Here is a 16,120-nt window from a genome sequence, read left to right on the forward strand (position 1 = left end):
TGAACCCTGCGTCTCCTAAGGTGTGAGGTCTGCGCATTGCAGCCCCCACATGAAGTCTTATTTATGTCATATTTTCTGTTACTATGTCTACTATATTGGGTAATACAAGTGCAAAGGTGACTATAGGGGTGTTATTTTCTGTCTAGAGGGCTCTAATAATGTTGAAAGAGATCGTTTAGAAGGTTGTGAATTGGTTTTCTATGCTGTAAGTATGAAAACATTTGTGTTTATAAATTTATAAATGTTTAGAAATAAGGAAAAATATATAAATAAATAAATATATTTATAAAATTAATAAATAAATAAATATATTTATAAAATAAATAAATATATTTATAAAATAAATAAATAAATACATATATTTATAAAATTGATAAATAAATAAATAAAAAATTATAAATAAATTCTACTTAAATAAATAGAGAAAATCACTTTCTTGTGTTTTTGAGAAACAATAGTAGTTTTTGTTCTTCTTGATCTATTTACCTGTACTTTATTTTGGTATGTACGGTAAAAAAGTATGTGTATCAATAACACAGACCCTGTGTTTACTCAGTATCGGATCAATACCTACATTTGGAGAATCACCCATGCCTTTAATCCGCAGTGCTCCTACGACTAAACAACCTTGAAGTTGTGCAAACTCTGAATTTCTGCCTGCGCACTGCAGCGCTACAGAAATCAGACAGCAAAGTTTCCTGACCCACATGCAGTTGAAAATGGACCACGTTGGCAGACAGCACGGAAATCGTGGGATTGCATGATAAACCGCAACCAAAATGACGGCATGGTATCGCTCTATCCAGTTGATTCATTTCTGCTTTTTTTGTGTCTGTCAGCATAGAAGCTAAGACCACTGTGGTTTCTAAATTGAATGATTGATGATATCATTGGTGTCCAATACATTCATTCATTTTTTTTGGTCATACTTAAAACTGGTGTTTTTGCTTTTTTTTGTGTGGAACTGGTTTACTTGAATTTTTTTTTACAAATAATAAAAAAAAAATCCTGCATAATTAAATAAATATTATGAATTAATCCGCCAAGGTCAAACTGTAACCGACATAATTTTTGTAACAATAATCATGTAACATATGTAATCTTTCATTTATTTATTTTATGTTATTTATGACTTTTAAATTGTTTTAAGTTTCTGTCAACTTTTACTTATATATGGATAATTTATTTACTTATTTTTCTTTCTATTTTTTATATTGAGCAAACTATCTTCAAGCTCAAACTACCACAGTACACTTTTTTTTATCATTTACGGAAATTTTTTTGTATAATTTATTTATTTTATTTTCAGTAAATAACCTCACAAATGTCGAAAAACAAAACTTCCCTGTATAACCAATAAAACTACAAATCCCACAACAGTTCCCATCCACCACTAGTTGTGCATATCGACATTTGATTGGATAACCTGAGTAAAACCTCTTCTGATTGGTCCACAGTAGCCATGTTTGCATTCCCAGCTGTCTTGATGCGGTCTTTGCTAACCGGTTAGCTACCTCTTAGCTACAACACCGTCTTCCGCCGGTGTTCAAACTAACGATACCACCACGGCGTGAACGGTTGCGTGGATTATAAGTCGTTATGCCGGTTCATTCCCGGGAGAAGAAGGAAAATAACCACGAAGAAATGGAAGTGGATTTTCCGGAGCAAGATGCTAGCAGCACAGACGAGGAGGACACGGTTAGCACGTCGGTGTCTGAAGATGGAGACAGCTCTGGTAGGAAAAAAAAAAATGGGCCTTAAATATCACCACACTGTTATATTCACATTACACAATTGCCTGTCAGTTATAATCTCACTGGGAAATGTCACAGCTTGACTCTAATGATGTAAATATTATGTTTATGCACAGTGGAGATGCTATTTGTTTAGTTACTATGGCGATGCTAAATCTGCCATGTCTTCACATGAACAGAGATGGATGATGAAGATTGTGAGAGGAGGAGGATGGAGTGCCTGGACGAGATGACTACTCTTGAGAAACAGTTCACAGATTTGAAGGAACAGTAAGTTATCTTCTGTAAATGGCAGAAATTCAAAGAGTGTTACTAGTGTTACTGATTCTCAGTGGTGGGTTCAACTGTCAGTCATTATTTAAAAGTAACATGTAAACAGTAACTTTTTTTTTTTTTTTAAAGATTGTATAAGGAACGTCTGAGTCAGGTAGACATCAAGCTGCAGGAGGTGATGGCTGGATGTGCCCAGGAATACCTGGAACCTTTAGCCAATCTGCAGGAGAACATGCAGATCAGGACCAAAGTGGCAGGTATGCATGTGGTTTGTATCAGGGGTTCTCAAACCTGGATCCACAAGTCGTGACCCACTTTTATTTATTTTACGAGGGTCGCGAGGGGTGCTGGAGCCTATCCCAGCTGTCTTCAGGCGGGGTACACCCCCGGACCGGTCGCCAGCCAATCACAGGGCACATATAGACAAACAACCATTCACACTCACATTCATACCTATGGACAATTTGGAGTCGCTAATTAACCTAGCATGTTTTTGGAATGTGGGAGGAAACCGGAGTACCCGGAGAAAACCCACACATGCACGGGGAGAACATGCAAACTCCACACAGAGATGGCCTCAGCAGACCCGACAGCCCCCGGTGTGGAAGACCCCCCCCTTGAGGAAACACTGGAGTTAAAAGCTAAAGACTAAGAGCATACAATAGGACTAAAAAGATTAAAATATTAGTTAAAAGCCTGATTAAAATGGGCTGCACGGTGGTCGAGTGGTTAGCGTGCAGACCTCACAGCTAGGAGACCCGAGTTCAATCCCACCCTCGGCCATCTGTGTGTGGAGTTTGCATGTTCTCCCCGTGGGTTTTCTCCGGGTACTCCGGTTTCCTCCCACATTCCAAAAACATGCTAGGCTAATTAGCGACTTCAAATTGTCCATAGGTATGAATGTGAGTGTGAATGGTTGTTTGTCTATATGTGCCCTGTGATTGGCTGGCCACCAGTCCAGCGGGTGTACCCACCGCCTGAAGACAGCTGGGATAGGCTCCAGCACCCCCCTGCGACCCTCGTGAGGATAAGCGGTAGAAAATGAATGAATGAACTGTCACAAACAAGACGACCCGTGACTGCTTTTGGACGGGGGTGGGGGGCTCACAACCGTACCCGCTGCTCGTTGAGAAGAGCAGTACATGCTTTCAGAAAGCTTGCAATTTTTTAACATGCTTATATGCCCTCGTTTGAACCATAGTGCCTTTTGTGAAGCTTGAAGATTTCGCAACTTGTTCGTCGGTTCTTAAACGCACCACAGCTAAGTGCTGTGAAACCATTACATAACTTTATCAGACGCTGCCACAGTTTAATAAGGCCACCAAATCGAACACAAAACTATATTTAATGTCAATAAATTCATGATTTATTTGTCATTACTAACGTTTGACTGGATGTCTTGCAGGCATCTACAAGGAGCTGTGCTTGGAGTCGGTGAAGAACAAGTACGACTGTGAGATCCAGGCAGCCTGCCAGCACTGGGAGGTGATAATGAAATAGAATGGAGATCGAGTTCTATCATTTCACAATCCAGGATAGAATGTCTGTGGCAATAGATGAGCTGCTTCCGCATACACTTAATGTTGACCCATGTGTGTGTTTTTTTTCCACAGAGTGAGAAGCTGCTTCTGTTTGACACCGTGCAAAGTGAGCTGGAGGAGAAGATAAGACGACTGGAAGAGGACCGACACAGTATTGATATCACCTCAGGTACCAAGGAGATATACCATATATACCGGAAAGGGCGCTTAATGGTTATTGTGTGAATGCTGAGTTATTCCTCTACTTCTTATTCCACTTCAGTTATTGTCCGCTAACTCGTCTTAGATTTCTCAAGCATTCATTCGTTTTCTAACGCTTATCTTCACGAGGGTTGCGGCGGTGCTGGAGCCTATCCCAGCAGTCTTCGGGGCAAGAGACTGGTCGTCAGCCAATCACAGGGCACATATAGACAAACAACCATTCACACTCACATTCATACCTATGGACAATTTGGAGTCGTCAATTAACCTAGCATGTTTTTGGAATGTGGGAGGAAACCGGAGTACCCGGAGAAAACCCACGCATGCACGGGGAGAACATGCAAACTCCACACAGAGATGACCGAGGGTGGGATTGAACTCGGGTCTCCGAGCTGTGAGGCCCTCGCGCTAATCACTTGTCCGACATACAGCGTAAAAACATCTTATTTTCTCTTATTATGGATACTATATTGGGTAATATGAGTATAACGTTCACTATAGGGGTGTTACTTCACGTCTGGAGGGCTCTAAAATTCATCTATTCATTTCCTACCACTTATCCTTACAAGGGTCGCGGGGGGTGCTGGAGCCTATCCCAGCTGTCTTCGGGCGAGAGGCGGGGTACACCCTTGACTGGTGGCCAGCCAATCACAGGGCACATATAGACAAACAACCATTCACACTCACATTCATACCTATGGACAATTTGGAGTCGCCAATTAACCTAGCATGTTTTTGGACGGGGAGAACATGCAAACTCCACACAGAGATGACAGAGGGTGGGATTGAACTCGGGTCTCCTAGCTGTGAGGTCTGCGTGCTAACCACTCGTCCACCGATTTTTTTCATTTGTGAAGTCAAAGGTCACTGACGGTGGACCCGAGACATGCCATGACTCTGTGTTCTGCCTTTTTTGTGAAGCTTGCTTTGTTCATTCGGATTGGGGAAGGGGGGGGGGGTCCCAAAGTGTTTCCACAAAGTTGGAAGCGTACAAGTTTCCTGATAAGAATGAAGAATTAAAATTCCATGGGACTTCAGCGTCTATTCCAATCACTGATTGCCTAATCAGTTGATTAGAACGATAGTTTAGTTTTAGTTATAGCTATAGTTTTGTCCTCGGTGTATGAAGTACTGAATAACTATGAGGTGGCATTTTTGATTGCTCTAATGCCGATTTTCATTTCTAATCCACACTTTTTGACTTCCCAGAATTGTGGAATGATGGATTGCATTCCCGGAAAAATAAGAAGAAAGACCCATTCTGTCCCATTAAGAAGAAGAAGCCGGTTGTTGTTTCTGATATCCTTTCTATCATCCCGCCACAGAACCAAATCCTTCTGTTAGCCTAACTGTTTTCTTTAACGCTTCTTTTACGGCCTTATATTGTTTATATGCTGCAAGATCTGGATATTCTTGAAGACTGGACTGCAATACGGAAGGTAATATTTTGGGGGAAGTGAGTTTGGGTGTTTTTATGTTTGTGATGTTTTGTTTTGTTTTCTCAGGCGATGGCATCTCTTGGACCGCCCAGGGTGAAAGTTGACGGTGAGAATCTAATTTCCTGTCCTCCTCAATATTTGCCTCAAGCACAGGGATCAATGCACATATCCACATTCCTATCTGATCCCGGTACCTGAATTTGGATATCTGCCGATACTGTTCCAATATTCCAAAACCAGAGCTTTGTTTGCTTCAATATTTTTTTATGATTGTCTACAGATGCTATAATAACAATGACGAGGAGGTGGTTGGCCAACAGCGGCTTTATTAAACAAACAGATTATTGTCGGCCGCTATGTTTGCTAAACAACACTAAAGCAGAGATGTGGCTCATTGATCAGGAATCTTTGCATTTCCGTCACTTGAATTACGGTGGTATTTGGGAACCCGATACCGATACCGGATCGGCCTCATTGGAAAAATGGGGAAGCAAAGACCGAATTTCATACTAATAATAGGCTTTTTTTTCATATCAACATGTGTTACTTTACCAAATCACTTTACCAAAGTGATTTGACCAAATTTCATACTAATAATTGGCTTTTTTCATATCAACGTGTGTTACTTTACCAAATCACTTTGGCCGAATTTCATACTAATAATAGGCTTTTTTCATATAAACATGTGTTACTTTACCAAATCACTTTTGATTTGAATTTCATACTAATAATAGGCTTTTTTCATATCAACATGTGTTACTTTACCAAATCACTTTGACCGAATTTCATACTAATAATAGGCTTTTTTCATATCAACGTGTGTTACTTTACCAAATCACTTTGACCGAATTTCATACTAATAATAGGCTTTTTTCATATCAACATGTGTTACTTTACCAAATCACTTTTGATTTGAATTTCATACTAATAATAGGCTTTTTTCATATCAACATGTGTTACTTTACCAAATCACTTTTAGTAAAGTAACACATGTTGATATGAAAAAAGCCCATTATTAGTATGAAATTTGGTCAAAGTGATTTGGTAAAGTGACCGAATTTCATACTAATAATAGGCTTTTTTCATATCAACATGTGTTACTTTACCAAATCACTTTGACCGAATTTCATACTAATAATAGGCTTTCTTCATGTGTTACTTTACCAAAAGTGATTTGGTAAAGTAACACATGTTGATATGAAAAAAGCCTATTATTAGTATGAAAATCGGTCAAATCACTTTTGGTAAAGTGACCGAATTTTCATGCTAATAATAGGCTTTTTTCATATCACACATATTAGTATGAAATTCGGTCAAATCACTTTGGTAAAGTGATTTGGTAAAGTAACACATGTTGAAATGAAAAAAAAAGCCTATTATTAGTATGAAATTCGGTCAAATCACTTTGGTAAAGTAACACATGTTGATATGAAAAAAAAAGCCTATTATTAGTATGAAATTCGGTCAAATCACTTTGGTAAAGTAACACATGTTGATATGAAAAAAAAGCCTATTATTAGTATGAAATTCGGTCAAATCCCTTTGGTAAAGTAACACATGTTGATATGAAAAAAAAAGCCTATTATTAGTATGAAATTCGGTCAAAGTGATTTGGTAAAGTAACACATGTTGATATGAAAAAAAAGCCTATTATTAGTATAAAATTCGGTCAAAGTGATTTGGTAAAGTAACACATGTTGATATGAAAAAAAAGCCTATTATTAGTATGAAATTCGGTCACATCACTTTGGTAAAGTAACACATGTTGATATGAAAAAAGCCAATTATTAGTTTGAAATTCGGTCTTTGCATCCTTTTGATTTTTCTCCATGTGACCCTCACGGGGGAAATGCTTGGCCACACCTCTTTTTAAAGCATTCAAACTAATCTGAGGTCCTTTCTTTTCTATCATGGAATCACCTTTTTAAACTTCATCAGCCAAAACGGACCGACACCAACATGTTGCACGCTCTGAAGACGGTCGACTTTTCTACGACAACCAGTGGTACTGCCGGGGCCAGTCCATCTGTATCAACAGGAAAGATGAGTTCCCCACAAGGTTTGTGTGTGTGTGAGAATGAATCAATTGCACCTCAATCTTGCATTACAGTATGCAAAAATGGAAGAATTATGGACGACAAAGCACATCTTACACTAGGGATCACTGAATTAAAACTATGGTGAATTTGAGGCCAAAAAAAAAGCTTTTAAAAAAGCACAAGAAGTGACTGTTGGGTGCTGCCGGTGATGTTGGGGCAACACGACCCCGGCAACACCTGCTTTCATGCTCGCCTCTGGAGATTTGTAGTGTCGTGTCTGTGTCACATGCAAATGTGTTTATCAGCAGTCACAGCCTGTCCCTGTTACCACAAAGTGTCAGAACACTAGAAGATCACAGTCCCAACAACTATACTGTAAAGCGCATCCTTGTTTCAGAACCAAAGTAACCTATCAAAGTTGTTCCAACTGTAATGTCTGCGTCATTGAATGTAGGCATTTCTATTGAATCTGGGTTTAGGAGGCACCTGGGGGTGCTCACAATAGGGTGGTTGTTGTCCAAAGTGCAGCCTGGGAACCATTTGCGGCCATTGCATGTATTTTATTTATTTTATTTATTTTATTTATTTTATTTATTTTATTTATTTTATTTATTTTATTTATTTTATTTTGTTATTTTATTTATTTTAATTTAATCTAATTTAATCTAATTGAATCTATTTTTTAAATTTTTTAATTTAATTTAATTTTTATTTTATTTTTTTATTTAATTTTATTTTTATTTTTTATGCATCATAACACATACATTATGGCTCCATTATGATTAAACTTTGCACAATATATAATGCAGTACTACTGTACTTATGACAATGACACACGGTGTATGATTGAGTCTCAGCTTTCTAATTTTTTTAATGAAATATTTCATTTATGTTTTACAACAGAAACGCATGTCAAAATTCAAAACAAATAATAAATATGAAACCTGACTTAACCCTAAAACATCTATATGCATCTAAAAGCTCTGATAAAACATTCCACTGTTCTCAAATATCTTAATTTTTTATTCTTCTGCACGAAATAAGATGAAAAATAAATAAACAAATCAAGAATAAAGAAAATTAATCAGTAATAAATAAATATAATAATAATAATAATAAAATGGCAAATAATAAAAACTTAAGAAACCACATATATAGTTGGTGGGTAGACAAATTATTTTTTTCAGATTAAAATGAACAAAGCATTATTAGAGCCCTGTAGACATGACAAAACACCACTATAATCACATTTATACTCTTTTTATTTACAACATATTGCGCAACTGCAGCGTCTTGAGACACATGCTAACTCGCAAACTGGAGAGCTAGCGACCTAAACGGTAGCCTTCAAGTTATTTCCTTTAAACTAAAAATAGCCAAAAACTTACCACTTCCACATGGATAGGGAGGATAACTATTAACAGTTATTTAACCTTTAACATGAACATTAATCAAACGTAATATTTTTTTCTGGGTACATGATACCATACAGCATCCATATCAAACTTGCGCGGGCCGCACTAACATTAAACTTTCATATCAAGGCGGGGGCCTCAAACTAGTGTCCTGCGGGCCACATTTGGCCGCGTGTTTGAGACCCCTGATCTACGGTCATGGCCAAATATATTGACATGCCAATGTTTTTGGCCGTGATGACCTAAACCTCCAATGCAGAGGTCATCGCTCTCCTCACTACACTGCACACGGAGCAGTGACCTCTACAGTGGAGAGACCAAGCAAACCCACCTACAAAATATTATTGCATCAACAACGTGACTACTTTTTTTCCCTAACTCTTATTTTATCTCCACAGCGCCGTCATCACCACCATCAACAACGATGAAGTGTGGTTCAAACGCCTGGACGGCACCAAGTCCAAACTGTACATATCTCAGCTGCAGAAAGGCAAATACACCATCAAACACTCATGAAACCGTCCTGAGATTTCCAATACGAAAACCTTCTATGTGCACGATCACACACACACACACACACACACACACACACACACACACAAAGTACATCCTTAAAAATACACCCCCCCTCTTTATTTGTGCGTAATGGACCAACCATGAAAGGGTCTTCTCCTCTGTAAATATGTACTTATGTTGATATTAACGACAAATTCACAAAGTGTCATTTCTCCATAAAAGGAGATCCAGTGCAAAGCGCTGCTGAGAACGAAAGCGGGTGAAGCGAAGTGAAGTGCAGTCGTGTGCCTTTTTGAGACAAGACTTTGGCTGAATTAAAAAAAAAAACACACAAATAAATCATCCACATGTGCGCTGAAAGCCTTACTGTGTCGTGTGGCAGCAATCAAAAGACTGGAAGTGGATTAAAACGGGTCAGTTAGTGATGCTAATGCTGCTAGCATTGTTTTCATAGTCACCGCAATCCTGTCCGATATGTATGAAGCTTTGAGTGCATGCTTTGATAGAGTGTGTGTGTGTAGTCACATATTGCACAAGAATTGGGAATGATGAACCTGAACGCCACACGAGTGTGTGAGTGTATGATGTCTGAATGTCTCCAACGTTATTTTTGCAGCACTGAAATTGAAGTAGAAATCAAGCAAGCGTGGAAAGACAACGTTTCTAGAGGTTCCCTGTAAATAGAAGATTTAATGTTATGGGTATGTTTGATTCTTCCTTCATGTGCCTGATGGTGGGGTGGGCATCCGGGTTTCAACAAACCGTGCTGTTTATTTCTCCTTTCTGTCAGTAGACGTACACTTGAACTGCAAACGCAAGGAACAAAGTGTCCTGCAATGCATCATAGTGTTTTGTAAAGCTTATTTAGATTATTTTTGTTGTAAAAAAAAAACAAAAAAAAAACACATGCTGGACACTCGGCGACAATTTGTACCTTTGTATCTTTACGTGTCAAAGGTCAAAAGAAACATGTGACCTACAGTGCCAATGCATGTGCATCTTATTATTATTTTTTGTTATATCTGAAGAGTTGACACTGTAGGGACTGTTTCTCATAAATGGCCCACCACAAATAAATTTACCCTTGCTTATAAACACTTTATAATGGGACAGTCTGTGAATGCAGCTTGTCATTCCAACTATGTACAGCAGGTGGCATTATAACGCATACATTACGGTTCCATTATGATTATTATGAAACTTTGTACAATATATAATGCAGTACTACTGTACTTATGACAAATGACATCGGTGCGTATGATTGAGTCTCAGCTTTCTAATTTTTTTATAAAATATTTCATTTATAATATGTTTTGCAACAGAAACGCATGTCAAAATTAAAAACAAATAATAAATATGAAACCTAACTTAACCCTAAAACATGTTTATGCTTGGTGGGAACTCATGTTAAGTCCATAAGTGAGGTACTGTTAGCGTTTTGTGCTCTAAAATTGATTCTCACTTGAAAATATCGATACTTTTACTTTGGTTATTTGAGGTAATTTTTGCCTGAATCGTTTGTTGAAGTAATGAGCCATGTATGAATTGCAAATAAAGTTTTCATTCTTATAGTTAATAAAAATAAAATAAAAAAATGTATTGTTTTAAATAAACTATAAATAAAAAAATATTTTTACATATATGATTTTTTTTCATTTTTTTTCTGTTGTTGTATATTACCTACTTCAATATACATCACCTTTAAAAATGAATAAATTACATAAATTAATTATTGAATAAGTAAGTGAATTTCCACCAATTATCGTTATCGTATCGGTATCACTGACAGCAGCCTGAATTTCATTCAATATCGAATCAGAATCAAAGTCAGTGGTATCGTACATCACTAAGGTACTATACAACAGGAAGCATATCAGCGTGTTTGTCATGTGACAGTCACGTGACTACCTCGGATTGCCCCAATATGGCACTGGTGTCAGGTAAGCTAGCTCATTTCCAAACTCGCTGTTGCCCATTGAAGGTAATTTTAAACCCATTTAACTGTTTTAATGCTTTAGTCGGTGGTCAAATATTACAATTAAACTATACTTGATATAATTTGTTCATGAATTCATGAAAAGCAACTACGAAAATATCGGACTTTAAAACAGTTACGGACAGCCTGGCTTGACATATTAGAATATCACACATGCTAATTAAACACTCAAATTAATTAGAAACAATATATACTATTTAGTTCCATTCCACATTCGCTGTCAAAATGTATAATGAAAAATGTAAAATGAAACGTGTGTGTAAATAATATAACTCAATATTGACTGCTTCTGTTGCAATGTCACGTTTGTCCGCAAGGTGTCGGTAGAGCTCCACCTTGGAAATGCTGCAGGTGTTTGCAAGCGACGGGAAGAGGAGGGGGTGGTCTTTGAATCTGGGGCACCCTGCTGTTGAAGCCTTCCAGCTGATGAGAGAGAGAGAAAGAGAGAGAGAAAGAAAGAGAGAGGGAAAAGGGAAGGATTGAAGGCACAGCTTGATCACAGTTTGCAGGCCTTGTCTGCATCTACTGCTGCAAGAGAGAGAGAGCGCGAGAGAGAGAGAGAAAGGAAAATCCCCATCAAGCCATCAAAAGCAGCATGCAACATTCCTTGTTGTCAATGTGCACATGCAAAAAAAAAAAAAAAAACATGCATCCCTCCCCCAACCTATCCTATCCTGATCCTATCTCCGTGGACTGCTCGGAGCATTTTGCATGGATGTGGAGGGACTTCTTCCTGTGACGAGTCAGGTCCTGATGGATGATAAGAAGCCCAGGCCATGGGCGTCATCCATACTTAATGAGAAACCAGAACTGGAAGGGTCATTGGGAGGTGTTTACTGCAACAGTGGGGCTAATTAGACCGTGAAAGTGTCACACACTGCTGAATTACTTATATCTCAGCCCCACTGTGTGTGATGTACATCTATATCTATATATCATATATATATATATATGTGTGTGTGTGTGTGTGTTGTCGCCATGTGTTTTCAAGGGAGTACCACTGTGGTTGTCTTTGTGCATGCGTGAAATGTGCCGCGCTGCAGGCCCCAGCGTGGGCGTGTACCTTTTGATGCTGATTGTGTAAGAGAATGCTAAATGTATGCATCCATAAGTTAACATCAAAAAGGATGAGGCAAACGGCGCTCGCGATGAGGTTACGTGCATCGAACGCAACAAGCGAGTGGAGCGGAGTCATTCACCAATTGGATGGAATTCCCTCGCCTGCATGGGGGGGGGTTGGTTCCAACTGTTTGTATGATTTTTAGGCATTATGATGAAAAGGACAAGCGCTAGGTGTTTGCATGCTAATATGCTAACGCGAGCACACTAGCATTTCTGAGAATTACATGAATATGGACTTAAGATGACACTTAGCGCTATTATGCTAGGTGTTAGCATGCTAATGTGCTAACATGAGCACACTAGCATTTCTGTGATTTCCATTAATAGAGACTTGAGTTGACACTTAGCGCTATTATGCTAGGTGTTAACATGCTAATGTGCTAACATGAGCTCACTAGCATTTCTGAGAATGCCATGAATATGGACTTAAGATGACACTAGGTGTTAGCATGTTAGCGTTGCTAGCATGCTAATATTAGCATTGTAGCATTTTTAGCCATTTTCATGGGTAGACACAGTATATAAACACTTAGCATTAACATGTTAGGTGTTACCATGCTAACATTAGCATAGTAGCATTTTTAATAGGGTTGGGCGATATGGACCTTAGCATAGATTACGATATTTTGGGGATGTATTACAATATAATGGTATAAAATGCCACCCTCGCCAAGCTGACACTTAGCTCTATTATGCTAGGTGTTGGCATGCTAATGTGCTAACACGAGCACACTAGCATTTCTGAGAATTCCATGAATATGGACTTAAGATGACACTTGGCGCTATTATGCTAGATGTTAGCATGCTATTGTGCTAACATGGGCAACCTAGCATTTTTGCGATTTCCATTAATGTAGACTTAAGATGACACTTAGCGCTATTATGCTAGGTGTTAGCATGCTAATGTGCTAACATGAGCATACTAGCATTTCTGTGATTTCCATTAATATGAACTTAAGATGACCCTTAGCGCTATTATGCTAGGTGTTAGCATGCTAATGTCCTAACATGAGCATACTAGCATTTCTGTGATTTCCATTAATATGGACTTAAGATGACATTTAGCGCTATTATGTTAGGTGTTAGCATGCTAATGTGCTAACATGAGCACACTAGCACTTCTGTGATTCCCATGAATATGGACTTAAGCTGACACTTAGCTCCATTATGCTAGGTGTTGACATGCTAATGTGCTAACATGAGCTCACTAGCATTTCTGAGAATGCCATGAATATGGACTTAAGATGACACTTAGCGCTATTATGCTAGGTGTTAGCATGCTATTGTGCTAACATGAGCATACTAGCATTTCTGTGAGTTCCATTAATATGGACTCAAGATGACACTTAGCGCTATTATGCTAGGTGTTAACATGCTAATGTGCTAACATGAGCACACTAGCATTTCTGCGATTTCCATTAATATGGACTTAAGATGACCCTTAGCGCTATTATGCTAGGTGTTAGCATGCTAATGTCCTAACATGAGCATACTAGCATTTCTGTGATTTCCATTAATATGGACTTAAGATGACACTAGCTCCATTATGCTAGGTGTTGACATGCTAATGTGCTAACATGAGCTCACTAGCATTTCTGAGAATTCCATGAATATGGACTTAAGATGACACTTAGCGTTTTTATGCTAGGTGTTAGCATGCTTTTGTGCTAACATGAGTACATTAGCATTTTTGAGATTTTTCCATGAATATGGACTTAAGGTGACACTTAGCGCTATGATGCTAGATGTTAGCATGCTATTGTGCTAACATGAGCACACTAGCATTTCTGTGATTTTCATGAATATGGACTTAAGGTGACACTTAGCGCTATGATGCTAGGTGTTAGCATGCTATTGTGCTCACATAAGCACACTAGCATGTTTGCGATTACCATGAATATGACCTTAAGATGACACTTAGCACTATTATGCTAGGTGTTAGCATGTGAATGTTAGCATTGTTAGCATTTTTTCAAGTCATTCAAATCCTTCCATGGTATATTTTCATGGTCACGGATTCTAAATATGTAGGACTAATATTTCTGGTGTAAATCCCAATATGTCCTTCCTGTGTGGGCCCCTTGGCTTAAGTTGGCGGTCGCAGTGGGGCACACCTGCCCCCTATTAGTAATTATGTTACTATTTAGTGCAGCTTGGGCTGCAGTTCATTGCCAGGTCGTATTGTTTTTCCAAGTGTTTCTTTCTGCGACTCGTGAGGTTTCCTACCAGCAAACATCCACGCATCTTTTTGGACTCCAGCCTTCCTCTTCACGGTAAAAGACTTTTGACCGGAATGTGGAATCCACTTTCCGTTTTGCTACACCTGTCATCCTTTTTACTGTCAAATGAAATCGTGGAAGTTGATTCAACTTTAGTGGTTCCGCTGAGCTAATTCCAAAAAGATAATGTTGTCCTTGTTACACCTTTCCAGATATCATCTCCATATTTTAAATGTTTGTCAGCTTCGCTATCCATTAAAGTGATTCATACTGTGGGCAACTCCAGCTGAGTGGAATCAACTTTTGAGAACCGTGGAAGGAATTTTTTTTAATACCAAATATATTGCAATAATGGTCCACTCAGACGGATGACATTTATCCTGTCTGAGAAAATGGCTGCATAGTTCATTCGTCCAAATAAGACTGATTGTCACAGATTATGTAAAGCTTTTAAAACAGTACTCGGCAAACCTAATAGAGCATCAACATCCTTCCTTCACCTTTGTCTTCTCCATGGAGATGATTCAAATTATGATTTGAATTATTGATATATGAATTATTATTTTATTTTATAATTAATATGTAAGATTTTGTTTGGGTTTTTTTTCTTTTATTCATGAATTTATTCCTACAATATTTTGGCTTTGTTCTTTTTTTTCTTAATATTTTGTCTATTTCTGTAAAATTATTATTTTTTTTAAATATGCAGTGGGCCCATTGAAAAAAAAATGCTTCAAATGGCCCCAGGCCACACTTTGGACACCCCTGCTACAATAATTAATATGTAAGATTTTATGTTTGGGGTTTTTCCACATAAAATCAAATGTATTTGTGTGGTGGCCCGCCACAGATTCATTTGGACACCAAGATGACCGCTAACTGATATTGTTCAATTCTGAATTTCCGATACTGATATGTGTAACATGACATATCTAATTTATTTTTTCTTTTATTCATGACTTTATTCCTACAATATTTTGACTTTATTCTTGTATTCTAACAAATTTTTCAAATATCACAAGTTTAATGTTTTGTTTCTTTAGTACATTAATCATGTAAAATTGACTCATTCGCATCTGATTACTTTTTTTTTCTTAATATTTTCACTACTCCTGTAAAATTACAGATTTTTTTTTTTAAATATGTGGTGGGCCCATATAAAAAACAAAACACAAAAAAACAAAACAGCCGCATGCTTCAAATGGCCCCAGGCCACACTTTGGACACCCCTGCTACAACAATTAATATGTAAGATTTTATGTTTGGGGTTTTTGCACATAAAATCAAACGTATTTGTGTGGTGGCCCGCCACAGATTCATTTGGACACCAAGATGACCACTAACTGACACAAGGGTGAATATTTGAGAATATTAACACATTTTCCAAAAATTACAACTTTATTCAATGTTTCAATGTTTTTCTTATAATAGGATTATTATTTTTAAAATGTTTTCTTTTGGTTGTTTTGACTAAAACCAAATATGGAACCTAACTTCGCACTAAATATCTTTATGCTTGGGGATGTTTGATATTGGCTTTTTTGCCCCCAAAAAACGATATGCCAATATGTTTAACATGACATATGTAATTTATCGCTAATTTAT

At 37.8% G+C, this 16,120-nt stretch overlaps 1 protein-coding gene and 1 long non-coding RNA gene across 2 annotated transcripts in view; both read left to right on the forward strand.

Moving 5' to 3' along the window:
* The first annotated feature begins 613 nt into the window (after positions 1–613).
* LOC131139593 (breast cancer metastasis-suppressor 1-like protein-A) lies at positions 614–10,731 on the forward strand. The gene is made up of 11 exons (XM_078794563.1): positions 614–790; positions 1,458–1,735; positions 1,934–2,024; positions 2,157–2,284; positions 3,433–3,512; positions 3,641–3,737; positions 4,979–5,068; positions 5,144–5,208; positions 5,275–5,314; positions 7,147–7,267; positions 9,061–10,731. The coding sequence occupies exons 2-11, from the start codon at positions 1,600–1,602 to the stop codon at positions 9,176–9,178; spliced, it is 966 nt and encodes a 321-aa protein (XP_078650689.1). The 5' UTR covers positions 614–790; positions 1,458–1,599; the 3' UTR covers positions 9,179–10,731.
* A 311-nt stretch (positions 10,732–11,042) lies between these two features.
* Positions 11,043–16,120, forward strand: part of LOC144901238 (uncharacterized) — a 49,647-nt gene continuing 44,569 nt past the window's right edge. The window contains exon 1 of the long non-coding RNA XR_013629393.1: positions 11,043–11,118. This is a non-coding gene — a long non-coding RNA (uncharacterized LOC144901238). The remainder of the gene's footprint in view (positions 11,119–16,120) is intronic.

Source organism: Doryrhamphus excisus, linkage group LG11 (genome assembly GCF_037039965.1).
Source record: "Doryrhamphus excisus strain RoL-2023G ecotype Guam linkage group LG11, RoL_Dexc_Guam_v1.1, whole genome shotgun sequence".
Classification (NCBI taxonomy): domain Eukaryota; kingdom Metazoa; phylum Chordata; class Actinopteri; order Syngnathiformes; family Syngnathidae; genus Doryrhamphus; species Doryrhamphus excisus.